At 51.5% G+C, this 15,648-nt stretch overlaps 1 protein-coding gene across 2 annotated transcripts in view; it reads left to right on the plus strand.

Moving 5' to 3' along the window:
- The window catches only part of LHX2 (LIM homeobox 2), a 31,053-nt gene extending 15,653 nt beyond the window's left edge, over nt 1–15,400 (plus strand). For both annotated transcript variants that reach the window (XM_004757347.2, XM_004757346.3), the window contains exons 4-5: nt 5,013–5,218; nt 14,521–15,400. In XM_004757347.2, coding sequence (XP_004757404.1) covers nt 5,013–5,218; nt 14,521–14,808 — 494 coding nt within the window. In that variant the 3' untranslated portion in view covers nt 14,809–15,400. The remainder of the gene's footprint in view (nt 1–5,012; nt 5,219–14,520) is intronic.
- Nucleotides 15,401–15,648: the final 248 nt, after the last annotated feature.

The raw sequence follows: 15,648 nt of genomic DNA on the forward strand, positions 1-15,648 counted from the left end.
TTTCCCCGGGTTCCTTCTTCCAAGCTCCAGGCGCTGGTTTGAGAGAGGCAACCTTAGGAAGCCGGCACCCGGGGATGAGACCGAAGTAGGCCTGGCCGTGCGCGGAGTAGGGTAGAGGGCTCCTTTCACATTTCCGGCATCTTTGAACCCCCGGCCATTCCAGGAGAGGCTCTGCCCCCTCCGGCGCCCCTCCCCACTCAGGACAGCTGCAGAGGTTCTGGGGCCCGGCAAATTGAACCGTCAACATCTGCCCGACGTCTGCAAAGCCAGGAAAGGTTTATGACTCCCCGGGCTTCTGAACTAGATAGAGTTTATTTGCAATTATTTTCTTCCCTTCATTTGCGGCAGAATCGGATTCGAAGGTTTTTGTTTTCTTCCTCCTTTTCCCCTTCCTCTAACGCACAGTGGAAAACAAAACAAAACAAAAACCCAGGACAGCAGGGAGAGGGCAGCTGCGGGAAGGAAGTCAGGATTATTTTGATCTTTAAAAATCTGAGCTGGCTGGGGAGGAAAATTCAGCGGGAGTGTGTGTGGGGGGGTCCCCTGTTCGCTCCAACGAAGTTGCTTGTTGGAAGGTAGATGGACGTATGTGTCTCGGTGTGCGGAGCTGGGAGGAAAATGCAGCCCGCTGTCTGGTCGATGGTGAAGTGGCTGCGGGCAGGTCTGTGGCAGTAGATTAAAGATTTGTTGAAGGTTCAACCAGAGATGCCAGCTCTCTAAGATTTCCACCCCTCATCTCTCACCACCCTGAAAATAGACTAAACGGAGTCCAGGCCAGGTCCCCCAAAACAAAGCCCTGTCTATTTGTCAAATGGGGCCGGCCCCCAGTAGGTAGCAGCAGGCGCCTCGGCCCCAGGGCACATGGTGAGTGGGATCGTGTTTTTCTAGCGCGCAGCTCAGCAACTGGGTTTGGAATAGGAAGGTAGAAGGGCACAGAAATTTATTTGTGCTTTTTGCTGCTCAGCCGCCTTCCCTGGCGAGGTCTGGCGGCACCGAGTGAGATGTGGCTGGAGACAGAGTTTCAAGGGACCTGGATCCTCTACCAGACATTGCTCGCCCATGCCATCTCCTTGTTTTTTTTCTCTGACCCCTCTCTCTTTTTTCCTTTCGACTCTCTCGGTCCCCCTTTCTGGCTCTCTCTGTCCTTCTATGTGTTTTGTGTCTCGGTTTCCCTGTTTTGGTCTTTTTTTTTTTCCTCCTCGGCCCGCGCGCGCGCGTCTCTAGCCTTGGCTCCGGCGATAGAAACCACGCACCGCGCGCCCGCGGTGGCTGTGCCGCTCGCTTATTCGTGGATCCCCGGACCAGGTTGGGGAAAGGGGACGCCTTCCTGGACGCGCCCGGGCCCGGGCCAGGCCTCCCCAAGTCTGGCTCCGGTTCTCCTTCCTCCCCTCCCGGCACCGGCAGGAGAGGAATGGCCTCAGTGTGGGCCGCGGGGCCGCCGGCGCTGGAAAGGGGGCCGTGGAGGGTGCGACTGCGGGTGATGTGTCTGAGCAGGAGTCTGTGTGCGTGTGTGCGCGTTTCTGAGTATGAGGACGAGCGCTTATTGGTGTGCGTGTCCCACACCCAGGGGCCCAGCCACCCCGACCCCTCCTTGCAAAGCCCTTGGCCCTGCGGGCCAGTCCAGGGCGGTGGGCTCGGGCAGCACGGGGTGGGCCGCCGTCGGTGCTCCCAGCCCGCCGCGGAGGGAAGGGCAGCCAAAGCCGTGGGGCCGCAGGGTCGGAAAGTCCTTCCGGGGCGGTGGCCACGGCAGCCCTCCTCTGGCGGCCCCTCCGTGCGCAGCCCCGGCCGCAGAGACAGAACTGAAACCTCCCCCCACCCCTGAGCGGGGCCGCCCGCCGGCCCGGGGCGCAGACGAGGCGCTCTGAGCCCGCGAGGGGCCCGGGCCACGCACTTTGCGCCGGGGGTTTGTCCGCCACGGCCGCGGGAGTCCCGCGCGGACCGGCCGGACGCCCGGGCCTCCCCCAGCCCCAGCTTTTTGTGTGTGTGCCTGGCGGCGTAATTACTGATTTGATTCCAATCCATTATTTAGACAATTGAACCTACAATCTCGTCTTTAGTAAAATGAGGCGAAGTCAGATTTGATTACAGGTTCAGTCCCAGCGACAAGAGCTCGAAACCCGATGGGTTAATAACAGATCACGAGTAAATTATTCATGATTTTACGAGCTCTTTAGCTCCATTGAATCGGCCTAATTGAGAGGAAAAAAAAAAAAAAAAAGGGAGAGAGAAAGCCCGGTCCTCCCCCTCCCCTCGGCCTCTCGCTCCTCCCCGGATCCGATCTGGGGGAATCTCGGCCGGGGCGTGGGGGACAGGAGTGAGGGCGCCTGGGGTACCGGACAAATCTGGGCCCAACGGCCACTTCCAGGCCGCCCTCTCTTCCCCGGCGCAGCTCCCCACCCGGCCGCTGGCCTGCATGGCCTCCCAGGCTTGGGCTGGCTCCTTTTCTTCCCTCCCTTCCTTCCCCTTCTCCCCTCTTCGCCACTCCCCAGCCAGTAACGGCTTCCGAATAGGCTTTCCTGCGGGGACCTAGTTTCTTTGAGACCCGGAATTCAGTTCCTTAACCTGGACCCCCCACCACACATTCCCCTCTGTTCCGGGCCTCGCTGTCCCCTCAGGCTCTCTGTCTCTCCGGATTTCTTTCTGTCTTTGTAGCCCTCTCTCTCTCCCATTCTTTCCCCATCTCCACTGCTTCCCTTTCTTCTGTCTCCTCTCTTTTTTCCTGGCTCTGTCCATCTTCCCTCCCTACCCCCTCTTCTCTACTCTCTTTTCCTTCTCTCTCTTTCTACCTCTGTCTCTTTCTCTCCTTTCTGTGCCCTTTCTCTCTCCCTCCCCCAAATCACCCCCCCCACAGATCTAGGCCACACTTGGGGCACATCCCTTGGGTGCATGGGGCGCCAGGGTCCCCACGGAGCTCATTAACAGCAGCAAGGCCCAGGCGGGGACTGGGCAGAGGGATGGGCCCAGAGATCCCCTGTGGGGAGGCCTGCCCCACCCCCCATGGAGCTGGGGACGGGGGGCACAATGAGGGTCGCTCCCTGCAGTGGGGGCAGGGCAGTTTCCATGGATTCCGTTTGGAGTCATTTTCTGATCCCTTTTTACATTGCTGGACTGCATTCTTCACTCTGAGTGCTTTCAGTGGGAGTACAGCCCTGGTGGGGGACCTGGGTGCCTGGGTGCATGTGGGAATGGACCCTTTAGTAGCCACTCGCTGACAGCTTCAAGGTTAGTGACAAGACCAGCATCTTGTGAATTCTTTCTATAAGGGACAGCTCCCCACCTGAGCAGTGGGTGGAGTAGGTCACCAGGAAATCGGGAATACTTCTGAAGCGGTTTTGCCAGATTAAGCGCAGGACGCCCAGTTAAATTTGAATCGCAAGTAAACAACAAATAAATTTTTAGTGTAAGTGTATCCAATACAATATTTGAATTTTAAATAAACAACAAATAATTTTTTAGTGCAAGCATGTCCACTGCAATATTTGAATTTTAGGTAAACAACAAATCAATTGTCAGTATAGGTATGTCCCATGCAAAATTAGAGGCATACTTATACTAAGAAATTGTTCGTTGTTTATTTGAAATTCAGATTTAACTGGACAACCTGCATTTTTACTTGCCAAACCTGGCAGCTCTATTAGGGACATATGATGGGGCATAAGATACATTCCTAGCTGTCTGCTTTAGGGGACTGAATTGATCTCTTATGAGATTTTTCCCAAAGTAAGACCTTACATGTAGGATGGCTCGGGTTGCGATGAAGGAATCTTGGAGAGAAGTCCTTCATGTTCCCATCAGGCACCAGGTTGCCAAGTAACTTTCTGAGGCCTTAGATTTCCAGCCCTGTCCCTCACCCCCATTGCCTTCCAGGCATTGGCAGCCCTGCCCCAGCTGGGCCCCTTCTGGATGGGGACTGGTTCCCCCAAAGAGCCATGCTTCATCTTTGCCTGCCTTTGTGGTGCAGTGGAAGGAACCGGGCAAGGACTGCAGTGTTGAATCTAGGCTCAGTCCTTACCAGTGGTGAGGCTGTGTACACATGGCTTCATTTCCCTTAGCGTTCGTTTCCTCATCTCAGAAATGAGATGAATAGCAGTAGCCACCTCTTGGAGCAGTAGTGAAGGCTCCATGATATATGCAAAGCCAAAAGCATACCCTAGGTGTCAGATACATGTTAATTTCTTCCTCCAACTTCCTTCTCTTTCCGGCTAGAATTCTGCCACTCTGTGAGATTTCTAGAGATCGCGCTTCACCTCCCTGCCTCGTTCAGCCAGTCTGTCTAACCGGGAAGCAAGTGCTTCCCCAGGGCAGGAGGAGAGGAATAAACTACAAAATAGAGTTTCCAACCTTGGCCCAGTGCCCATATCCCGAGGTCAGCCAGAACTTCAGGACTGGGGAACTGATGAGGGGGAAATCAAAGTTGAGTGGAGAGAGGTCAGTCATGGACTTTCAGATGCCCACCCCAAACCCTGGGGGGGAGGGGGAGACTGGGGACAGCCTCCTTCCTTAGGGAGTGCAGGGGGAAACGGGAAGAGTGTTGGCCAGGGAGCCCTGTGCACTGCTCTGTCCTCAGTCAAGCGATTTCCCTTTCTGAGCCTCAGTTTCAACATCTGTAAAGAGGAGGAAATAGTGCCAGGCTAATAGGGTCGTTTTAAGGATTCAGTGAAAATAGGGGAGGCCTTTAAGCACATCACCTGGACTTGAATAAGCCATCACCAAGTTGTAGCTGTTGTTATTGATGACTCAGAATGGTTTTGGGGAATCTCTTAGAGCTGGGTTTGAATCCGGCATTTACTGGCTGAGAGACCCTGGGCAGGCAGGTGGCTCTCTGGGAGCCTCAGATTCTCCTATAAATCTATCCAGTGGGAATAATATTGTCATCTCAGCGTGGTGCGAGCCATGCCGAGTGGTCCTGGAGCTAGAAACTTTTAGTGGCAGGTGGGGCGGGGCTGGATCAGGCCGCGTAGCGGGGCAGGTCAGGAGGTTCACCTGCCGCCTTCTGCGTGTCCCCTCCCCAGCGCTGAGCTGCAATGAGAACGACGCGGAGCACCTGGACCGCGACCAGCCCTACCCGAGCAGCCAGAAGACAAAGCGCATGCGCACCTCCTTCAAGCACCACCAGCTTCGGACCATGAAGTCTTACTTTGCCATTAACCACAACCCCGACGCCAAGGACTTGAAGCAGCTTGCGCAAAAGACGGGCCTCACCAAGCGGGTCCTCCAGGTCAGCTGGGCCGTGGCCGGGGCTGAGGGTGGGGACATGTGGAGAGGAACCTCACAGCGGTGTGTCCCGTGGCCTTGGAAGGACCTTCCACCCCCACCCCCACCCCGCTGCGTGCACTTCCCTTTGTCCTCTGCTCTTCCTCCATCTCTTCAGTCTCTAGCTGGTTTTCAGGGTTGTGGGTTCTTTTCCCTCTCTACCTCTTTTTCCATTTTTGTCTAGATTTTTCTAGGTTGTGTATGCCTGTCCCTCTGTCCTCTCTGTCTCCACACCTAGCCTCTTTTCTTTCTTATAAAAACAGTTCTTCGTTGCCCTTTATTACTTAGGTGACACTCAAAGTGTTCATGGAGTAAAAGGTTCAAGCATTTCAGAAAAATCCAGAGCATCTCTGGATGTTGGTCCAGAAAATCGCACCAGTTGTGTACTCCTTTTGCTTCATGCCCCTCACTGGTCCTTTCTAGTTTCTCTTTGGGTCTCTCTCTAGATTTTTCATCTCTTTGTTATTTCTTAGACTCTCCTGGAAGCAAGGTTTGGGAGGGGGGATGTGGACCGACCCCCTGGGGGGCCGGGGGAGCTGGAAGAAGATGGCCCCTCTGAAACTGAGCAGAATTGCACCTGTGAGGGTGCTTTCTGCATAGAGAGGCCCCAGAGCTTTTACCAGATTCTCGAAGGGTCTGTCCGTACCTCAAAGATGTTAAGAAACATAGTTTGGGGAGTCCCAGGCTCCTGCATGACCCAAATTCATGGCAGAGATTTGGGCCACCACTTCTCAGATGGTCAGCTCCTCCTCTTATTCATGTCACCGTCCTGGGCAAGTCATTAAACTCCTCTGAGTCTCAGTTTCCACATACGTAAAAAACAGGCACAAGAAATTATCTATACCTCCGGCTTATTCGAGAAATCGTCGGGATAACATAAGGGTCCAGGACAGCGACTGACCCTTAACTGCTCAGTGGATGATAGCTAAGAGTAACGTTAACTAGATTGAAAAACTAACTGGTATTAACCAAAATGAATGATTATTCTGGTCACTGGACTTCAGTTTTCCTATCTGTACAACCATAAGGTAGGAGAGGATCTCTTTCTTTATAGCACAGTTTAACCAATTTAGTCCTTGCAATGTGTGGTCGTAGGGAGAGCAAAGTACATTTTGGGGTAAGAAAATCAAGAGATGAAGATCTGACCGAGGTCTCACGACAGGAGTGGGGGTGCTGGGATAGTCCAGGCCAGTCTGATTTATCCTCCAGCCCCATGTCATTGGGGACTGAGCACTGTGGGACTGGGACGCTGAGGGGGTGCGCGTGAGGAGGGTAGACACCAAGGGCTGCTCGAGCACCCTAGGTGCGAGTATGTGGCGGGGGTGGGGGGGGATAGAATTTGGGGCGTGTTGGCAGTGGCGGGATGGGACTGTGACTCTTGCGCTGGTCGGTGGTTCCCCGGGGAGCTGGGAGTCCCGGCCCAAAGCAGCATTGGTCCCACTGCCCGCACACCTGCGCAAAGCGCAAGGTTCTGGGGCAGCTTGGTCTCTGGTGGGCTCTGAGACGTAAAGGAGGCAAGGGCTGGCCAATGGGACGCTGATGCGCCGCTCTGGGCCCGCCCCCTACTCTGCGTGGGCCCCGCCCTACCCATTTGGGTCCCTTTTGCCTGCGGGTCCCTTTGTCCTGACCTTGACAAGGGGCAAGGACATTGCCTCGCCCTGCGGGGCCTCGGATCCCCCTTGTCCGTTTCCCTCAGACTTTGCGTCCTTGGGTTACGTCCCAGATCCCTCCTTGGCACCCCCGCCATTCCTCATGAGCGAATTTGGTCATCTGCCTCTTCTCTGGTTAGTAGGATACTTTGTCCCTTCCCCTGTAGGGAACCCTTTAGGGCAAGTTGGTGAGGGCCATTCAGTGGAACAAGCCCTGGGAGCAGGCCAGGGCAGGAGTGAAGCAGAGCTTAGCTCAGGAGGACCTGCTTTTAGTTCTGTCCCTCGGCTCCCTGGCTGTGCCTCTGGAACAGATCAGTTACCCTCTCTGAGTCATAGCGTTCTTACCTGTAAAATGGGCACCATTGGGGCATGTGCCTCTCCCAGTTATCCTGATTCAATGTTAATGAGTAAATGCTCATAGCTGAGTCTGAATCTGGTTGAGGAGTCATACTCTGTTGGCCTTTGAGGCAGGAGGCTTCCTTGGTTCCCTGATTTAGGAACAATCAGGTTCCCAGTATAGTTGTCTCTTATTCTTTCAGCTGACCAAATATCTATTGGCACCAGGTGTTGGGGACACAGAGATGAATGACTCACAGCCCCAGCCCTGAAGAAATTCACCCTCTTAACGTTAGAAACAGACCTACATTCAGTTTCCCCCTAGTCTGATCTGTTGGGAGGTGGGTTCTGGGGGAGACCAGAGAAAACTAATTGTTCTTTGGGTAAGGAGGTTCCCTGGAGGGACCTGGGCAAACACTTGCCCTGTGTCTTCCTCTCCTAGAATCCTGAGCCAGCCTGCTCATACCTGTATGCCCCACTACCATGGGAAGTCAGAAAAGCCAGAGGCCAGGAACTAGTTGAGGGAGGAAAGCCCTGACAGTTAGGGGGTGTCTCCACATCAGTAAATGTTGGAGAGCACTACTGGGTGTCAGGCACATTTAAAGGTCTGTGAAACACATTTGCTCACTGGGTTCTCACTGTCAGACATCTGATAACCTCCTCCTCGATGTACAGATGAGAACATTGAGGCCCAGATGATTTCCACTTGCTCCAAGTCAAGCGTTGCTATAAGTAGCAGAGCTGGATCCAAATCCAAGCCTGTCTCTGGGCAATGGATGTGGCTCTTTCTCCACTCAGCCAGCCCAGCAGTGACTGACTCTGACTGTGAGTATCATCATGGGCTTGTATGTTGTTGAGGGTGGCAGTGGTCACACCCGTAAGGCAGCCCAGACGACTGCTGTCCCTCTTCTTAGATCTCCAGATCTCTCACACTGATCTTTAATATCCCCTAACAGCCCAACTGCTCATGATTATGCCACATTTTGCAAAGCTCTCATCTGCCTTACTTTAGTACTTTCCTGCCCATTTTACAGATGAGAAGCTTAAGAACTAGTGAGATGATATGATTTGCTGGAGGTTACAGGAGCCAGACGCTGGCAGGGTGGGGCTCTTTCCCAGGGGCGTTCTGACCATTGATGGGCCAGCTGGGGGAGGTGGGATTGGGAGCCTTTGGGGACCAGGCAGGTAGTGGTGTGGCTTTGGAAGGTAACAGACTGGTTCAGGTCCTTTGGGACTAACAAGCAGTGCGATTTGGGCACTTACCATCTCTCTGAGCCTGATTCCTTATCTGTGGAACAAAGATAATAATCGTTTGCGTCTTGAGAATTCTTGAGCATTGAGACAATGACTGGAGGAAGCCTCCAGTGAAGTGCTGCGTGGTGTAAAGTAGGTGCCCAGGAAGTGGTTCTGGTCTATGCTAGCTCAGTGGCACTAAGCCTTGGGTGCCCCCTGCAGGTTGTGGTCCTGGTTCACCCTTCAGAGAGGGTCTGTAGGCAGGGGCAGGTTGAGATGGAGGCTGTGTTCTCAAAGGGGATTGATAGAGGGTGTGTGTGTGTGTCCCCCAGGCAGTGTGTATTGTGTAGGGGCGTTCTGGGCTGTTGCTGAATCTGTTATGCTTAAGTACCTCCTATGCGGTAGGCCTCGGCTGCCGTATCCCCTACTGGAATTCGGCATCCGCTCATGTGAGGTCCAGGCCCAGCTCTCCCACTTACTCTCTGAGCCATATTGAGCAAGTGACTTAACCTCTCTGAGCCCCAGTGGCCTCGGCTATAAAATGGGGATGATCGTAATATTCATTAGGTGTTTGCAAGGAGTAGATGAGATGACTTCAAGTATATTTTATAAAATATGGATTCGGGACTCAGTGCACATGAACTTCACACCCATTTACACAGTAGGGTTCAGCCAACCAACCTCTCTTGCACTCATTAAAAAAAAATTAATTATCTTTATTTTGCAGGTGAAGAAACTGAGGTTCAGGGAGACTAGGGACCCTTGCTCTCAGTCCCACAGCTAGTAAGTGATGAAACCAAGAGTCAAGCCCAGATCTGTCTTGATTCCACAGCTCTTTCTGGTGTAGCACAGTGTAGGGACTGCGACCTTCCTGCCTTGGATCGAGCTGTAGAAAGCAGCAGCAGAGACGGAGAGAAAAGGAGTGGGTCGTAGAGGCTGTGTCTCGGGAGCAGAGCAGAAATCTTGTTGTAGAGCCGTTAAGTGCAGAAAAAGTACTCAAAATTATCACCAGCAACGGCATGGCCACTGCAATTCTCACTCTCTACCCACGAGCAGAGTGACTGGGAGAGAGAATGGACCCTTGTACGGATGTCCATGAAGACGTTAGGCTTTGCAAATGCTTAGAGACCATTCCTCAACACACAGATGCCTCTTCGAGTTGTCTGTCTTCCTTCCTGGGGAAGGGTAGGGAAGGCAGAATAGGCCCTGGGCTTGGGGACAGGGGTGGTGAGCTGATTGCTCTGGATGGGTGAAAGTATCCGTAATGTTTCCTGGTATGACTTCGAAAGAAAATACCTTTTGATCTTCAACAGTTTACAAACAGTTTTTGGATGACTGGTTAGTTGTCACTAACTTGTGTGAGCACACCGGAACTGAGAATGCTAGCTGTCCTCTATTCACTCATTTATTCAACAAATAACTGACCTTCTGTCTTGTTCTGGGTGGGGTGTGACGCAGACAATGAGTGGGACCTGCTAGATCTGGAGCAGGAGCTATGATCCAGAAGGCAGACAGATGTGCAACAAATAATTACAAATGGCAATAATGTTAGTGCTTACCTTGTAAGGCACTCATGAGTTACTATGTGCAAAATGCTTAGAACCTTCTGGAGACGACGCCTGGTTCTTAGTGAATAATATTTGTTATTATGACTATATGGGGCTGCTGTACCAGAGGACATATACTCTTAATTTTTTTTAAGATTTTATTTTATTTTATTTATTATTATTTTTTTAGATTTTTATTTACTTATTTGACAGACAGAGATCACAAGTAGGCAGAGAGGCAGGCAGAGAGAGAAGGAGGGGAAGCAGACTCCCCGATGAGCAGAGAGCCCGATGTGGGGCTCGATCCCCGGACCCTGGGATCATGACCTGAGCCGAAGGCAGAGGCTTTAACCCACTGAGCCACCCAGGCGCCCCTTAAGATTTTATTTTTAAATGATCTCTACATCCAGTATGGGGCTTGAACCCACAACCCCAAGATCAAGAGTCATGCGCTCAGCCGACTGAGTCAGCCAGGCGCTCCAGGACACATTCTTTTTATTCTTTTTTCCTCACATCCCATTCATCACAAGACAATAGCCCCACAATGGCCTGGAGTGTCTGTGTCGCTTACCTCATCTGGTCGGACACTTTACATGCGGCCATTGGTTTGATGTTATTAAAAATGCCATGATGTAAAAATGAAATCTTAAATAAAAGAAAAAAAGGAGGGGGACCGTGCTGGCTGACTCAGTCGGTAGAGCATGATTCTTGATCTCAGGGTTGTGGGTTTGAGCCCTGTGTTGGGTGTAGAGATCACTTAAATAAAATCTTATTATTTTTATTTTTTTTAAAGATTGTTTATTTTAGAGAGAGAGAGCATGTGCGTGCATGTGTGTCAGGGGGCAAAGGAGAGGAAGAGAATCTCCAGCAGACGCCCCACTGAGCGCACAGCACACCCCAAGAGACCCAATTCCAAGACCCTATAGGACTCCCCACAGATGAAGAAGGGGGCTGTCAGTTTAAGAAGATGGGCGGGTGGAACGGGTCATCTTCTGACGTCTGCCCTGGGATCTCCAGCCTGTCAGGACCCTGAGAGGCCATAGAGATGGTGCGCTGTCATCCTACCCTCTCACTGTATGGGCAGGGAAACTGAGGCAGACCCCGAGGTAGGGGACCAGCACAAGGTCGCTGGGCGGGTCAGTAGCAGAGCCGGAACTGGAAGCCGCATTTGGTGCTTTTCCCACTGCCCCGCAGTTGCTTTTGTGTTTATTTTCTCACTCAGGATCACATGGTAGGAAGAGCATGGACTTTTCAATGGCAGATATCCCTACATTGGAGTCTCAGCGCCGCCTCTGTGCGACCCTGGGCAAGTGACTTCACCTCTCCGAGCCTCTCTGGTTTTAAATCGGAATGAACGGGGGACGACGATGGTAGCCCCTGCTTGGCTTCTCCCGGAGCTGACCGGGGACATCACACATTAGAGGGCAGGGTAGTGCCTGGCGCACAGAGGTCCATCAGTGTTATCTATCATTACTACTTTTTTTTTTTTTAAGATTTTATTTTAAAATAAAAGATTTTATTTACTTATTTATTTGACACAGAGAGCACAAGCAGGGGGAGCAGCAGGCAGAAGGAGAGGGAGAAGCAGGCTCCCCGCCGAGCAGGGAGCCCAGTTCGGGGCTCCATCCCAGGACAGGAGCCGCAGGCAGACACCCAACTGACCGAGCCACCCAGACGCCCCTCTGTCATTACTACTATGAATTCAACACACGTTACTCATTCTTCCCCTTTGCCAGTCCCTATGCCATGTCCCAGGGACACAAAGATGACTTAGACAGGGGCCCTGCTCCAACAGCCACTTGGGAGGGGACTTTTGGGAGAGAGTTCTGGTGAAACCCTGTGGAAGGTGAAAACCAGGCCCAGGACGAAACCCCGCCACAGCCTGGCTTTGGGTTGCCTTGTTGATTTCATCCGCCAGGTTCCCAGTGCTTCAGATTGGGTAAAGCAGAGAAGGCAGTTGGGGAAGATGGTGTCATTGTTTACAAACCACTGTTAGGGGCAACAGCGGGAGAAATAGCTAACAGCTGGCAGCTAACTGGTTCCAGCCTGTCCCCAGGGCTTGGAGCCCTGGACCTAGGAGCCCGTACCGCCCCCAGGGCTCCCTGCTCCAGCTACTGCTTGGAGAGACACACACAGGCGGGGACAGCGGAGAGGGTGGCCCCGAGGCTTCAGTCTTCCGTGTTAGACCTGACGTGAGACTGGGGAGTTGCTTCCTCTCTGTTGATTTTTACCATTGGCCATTCCCTGAGCCAGAGGGACAGAGTCTCATACCTGCAGAAGGGAAGTCCTCCCTACCCTAAGAAGAGCAGGTTGTCAGTGGTCTTAGAAACACTGTACTTACCTGCAGGCCTCCAGAAGAGGGGATGGGCTCGCTTTGAGAAGAAGGCCAGGGAAAATGTGCTTTCTTCCTGGAAGACACAGCATGCGGGGGAAAGAGCTTTGTTTCCTGACCTCACGGTGTCTGAGTCTCTCCTTAGGATTCTCGTGGATGTGCCTTTTTTTTTTTTTTTTTTTTTTTTTTTTAAGATTTCATTTATTTATTTGACAAAGACACATGGTGAGAGAGGGAACACAAGCAAGAAGTGGGAGTGGGAGAAGCAGGAAGCCCGAGGCAGGGCTTGATCCCAGGACCCTGGGATCATGACCTGAGCTGAAGGCAGATGCCTAACAACTGAGCCACCCAGGTGCCCCAGAATGTGCTTATTATTTGAGCCCAAATCTTATCTGGCCACCAGAAAGGCTCATTGGACACCACAGACCCCCATAGGGGGGTGGTCCTCAAGGGAAGGCGGGGCCAGGATTCAGCCCTTCCCACCCATGCCTGAGACACTGGGAAGACAGGCAGATGCAGGCACATCTGGAAATATGCAACTGGACACCCTAGAATCTGTAGAATTCTCTAAGGTCCTTTGTTTTATGGGGAGGCTTCTGGCGGGTGTTTTTCTCATGCAAAGGGAAGTGATGGGGCCCTGCCTTTGGGCCTTTTTTCTTTGGGAGATACAACTACCCCCCCATCCCCACTCCTTCCACACCCCCCCAACCGGATATCCTAGGCCTCGCTCAAAATATTTTGAGGACCTCTGGGTTCCACTAGATCTCTCTGTGCAGTTAGACTGGACTCCAGTAGCTGGGGGGTGGGGGGCATGGGGGGTTGAGCTATGAAGATGAGTTTCTGTGTTTGTCTTTCCGAGTGTGTACAGGCTTGTGTGCAAAGGTGCGGGTGTAGAGGGATGTGTGTGTCTGTGGCCATGGAAAAATGAAAGTAAATATTCTCTCTTTTTGGTATTCTTTGCATTCCAAGCTCAGTTCTCACTGCACAACGCACCCACCTCTCTCATAAATGATACTGGGGTGTGGCCGATTTGGAGAAGGAATTCGCAGGTCATCACCTCCCTGGACTGGCTTTAATCCAGGGGGCTCCGTCCACCCCACCCTGAAACCTAAAACCCCCTGGGGGTCCAGGATAGCCAGTGGCTTCTCCCCCGATTGGCGTCGGGGAGTAGGACTGCTGTCTCTTTCTTCCTCAAAGTAACTCTTTATTGACTGATTCCTTTGTGTTCTTGACACCACTCTGGTATTTCCCACTTTCTGACCACGAAGCACTTTCAAAATTGTACCAACGAGAACTTACGGGATCTATTGCCTGCTTAAAGGCAACTGCCAAGGGGGGAAAAAAGAATCTCTCAACCATTGTGAAAAATGTTTCGGTTTGTGCACACCTTCTGGAACAGCACTGTCCAATAGAAATGAAACGTGAGCCACATGTGGAATTTTCCATTTTAAGTTTTTTAGCAGCCACATTCCAAACACAAAAAGAAACCAGCAAAATTAATTTTAAGAGCACGTTTTATTTAGCCCAATATATCTACAATATTATCATTTCAACACGTAACCAACATAAACAATAATACTGAGATAGCCTACCTTCTTTTTCTCCATACCGAGTCTTCAGATCTATTTCCATGTCTTCCCCTACAAAGGGACCACTTTGAGGCTTGTCCCATTTCAAGTGTTCAGTAGCCGCTGGTGGCTAGTGGCTACCATACTGGAGAGTGCTGCTCAGCTCTAGAACCTTCTAACAGAAAGGGAAACCCAGTACTAGCCATTAGAGAAAAGGAAATTTTTATTTTATTAAGAGCAAAAATTGCCAGCCCTGGGGCACCTGGGTGTCTCAGTCGTTGGGCGTCTGCCTTTTGGCTCAGGTCATGATCCCAGGGTCCTGAGGTCCAGCCCCGCATCAGGCTCCCTGCTCAGCTGGAGGCCTACTTCTCCCTCTCCCACTCCCCCTGCTTGTGTTCCCTCTCTTGCTGGGTCTCTCTCTGTCAAATGAATAAATAAAATCTTAAAAAAAAAAAAATGCCAGCCCACCCTTTTTTTAATCCCCCTTTCTGCAAAAGCCTGATTGGCATCTGGGGTTGGGGGGGGGGGGAGGCTCTGCTGCTCTCCGGATCCTGCCTCCCTTCTCCTAACCAGGGCTTCTGTCTCTCTCTTGCCCCACACAGGTCTGGTTTCAGAACGCTAGGGCCAAGTTCAGGCGCAACCTCTTACGGCAGGAAAACACGGGTGTGGACAAGTCGACAGAGGCAGCGTTGCAGACTGGGACTCCATCGGGGCCGGCCTCGGAGCTCTCCAACGCCTCGCTTAGCCCCTCCAGCACGCCCACCACCCTCACAGACTTGACCAGCCCGGCCCTGCCAACTGTGACGTCCGTCTTAACTTCTGTGCCTGGCAACCTGGAGGGCCACGAGCCTCATAGCCCCTCACAAACGACTCTCACCAACCTTTTCTAGTGACTCACGCCCTCCCCTCCCCCCCACAATTTCTTTAAAAAAGAAATTATCTTTAGTTGAATTCCAAGTGTATTTTAAAATAGAGGCTTTGAGCAACTAACTAACCACATTTTAGGATCTCGCCTGGAAACAGAGGAAGAAAATAATTGTGTGTCCCGCTAATGCAGCGGTGTGGACTTGAGGAATTACTTGGAAAATCTATCTGCAACACAACATTTGTGTCACTGTACAGTTTTGTGGACTGAGCGAGGAAAAACAACAAATAATTTAAGTTGGCTAGAGCTTCTGTATTTTCAAAGACTGCCACGTGCCTTAGGAATACTGTTTTATCTCCATACTTTGGATGACTTGTTCATTTTTCTCTCCCTCTTTTTCTCTCTGTATATTTATGACCAGAGCAAAAATGTAAAAAAAAAAAAAAAAAGTTTGTTACTTTGAATAGTCCTAAAAAGAAAAAAAAGAAAAAAAAAAAAACAAAAAATCAAACCCCCTCCAACGGTCGCTTTGTTGTTTTAGAATTTTAAGGTGGAAGTCTGTTCGAATATCAGAATTTGTAAAATCTAACCAGTAATAAAACCACTTATTGAAACTAGTTGGTGCTGCTGCTGTCTGGTGGGGTGTAAAATTCACAGGACTTATGGGTCTTACTGAAGCCCAGACGTAAATCCCAGGATCTTCTCTCTCTCTCTCTCTCTGTCTTTTTTTTTTTTTTTAAGATTTTATTTATTTGACAGAGACACAGTGAGAGAGGAAACACGAGCAAGGGAAGTGGGATAGGGAGAAGCATGCTTCCCACTGAGCAGGGAGCCCGATGTGGGGCTCGACCCCAGGACACTGGGA

This window comes from Mustela putorius, unplaced genomic scaffold (assembly GCF_011764305.1).
Source record: "Mustela putorius furo isolate JIRA1106 unplaced genomic scaffold, ASM1176430v1.1 tig00000596_pilon_pilon_pilon, whole genome shotgun sequence".
NCBI lineage: Eukaryota > Metazoa > Chordata > Mammalia > Carnivora > Mustelidae > Mustela > Mustela putorius.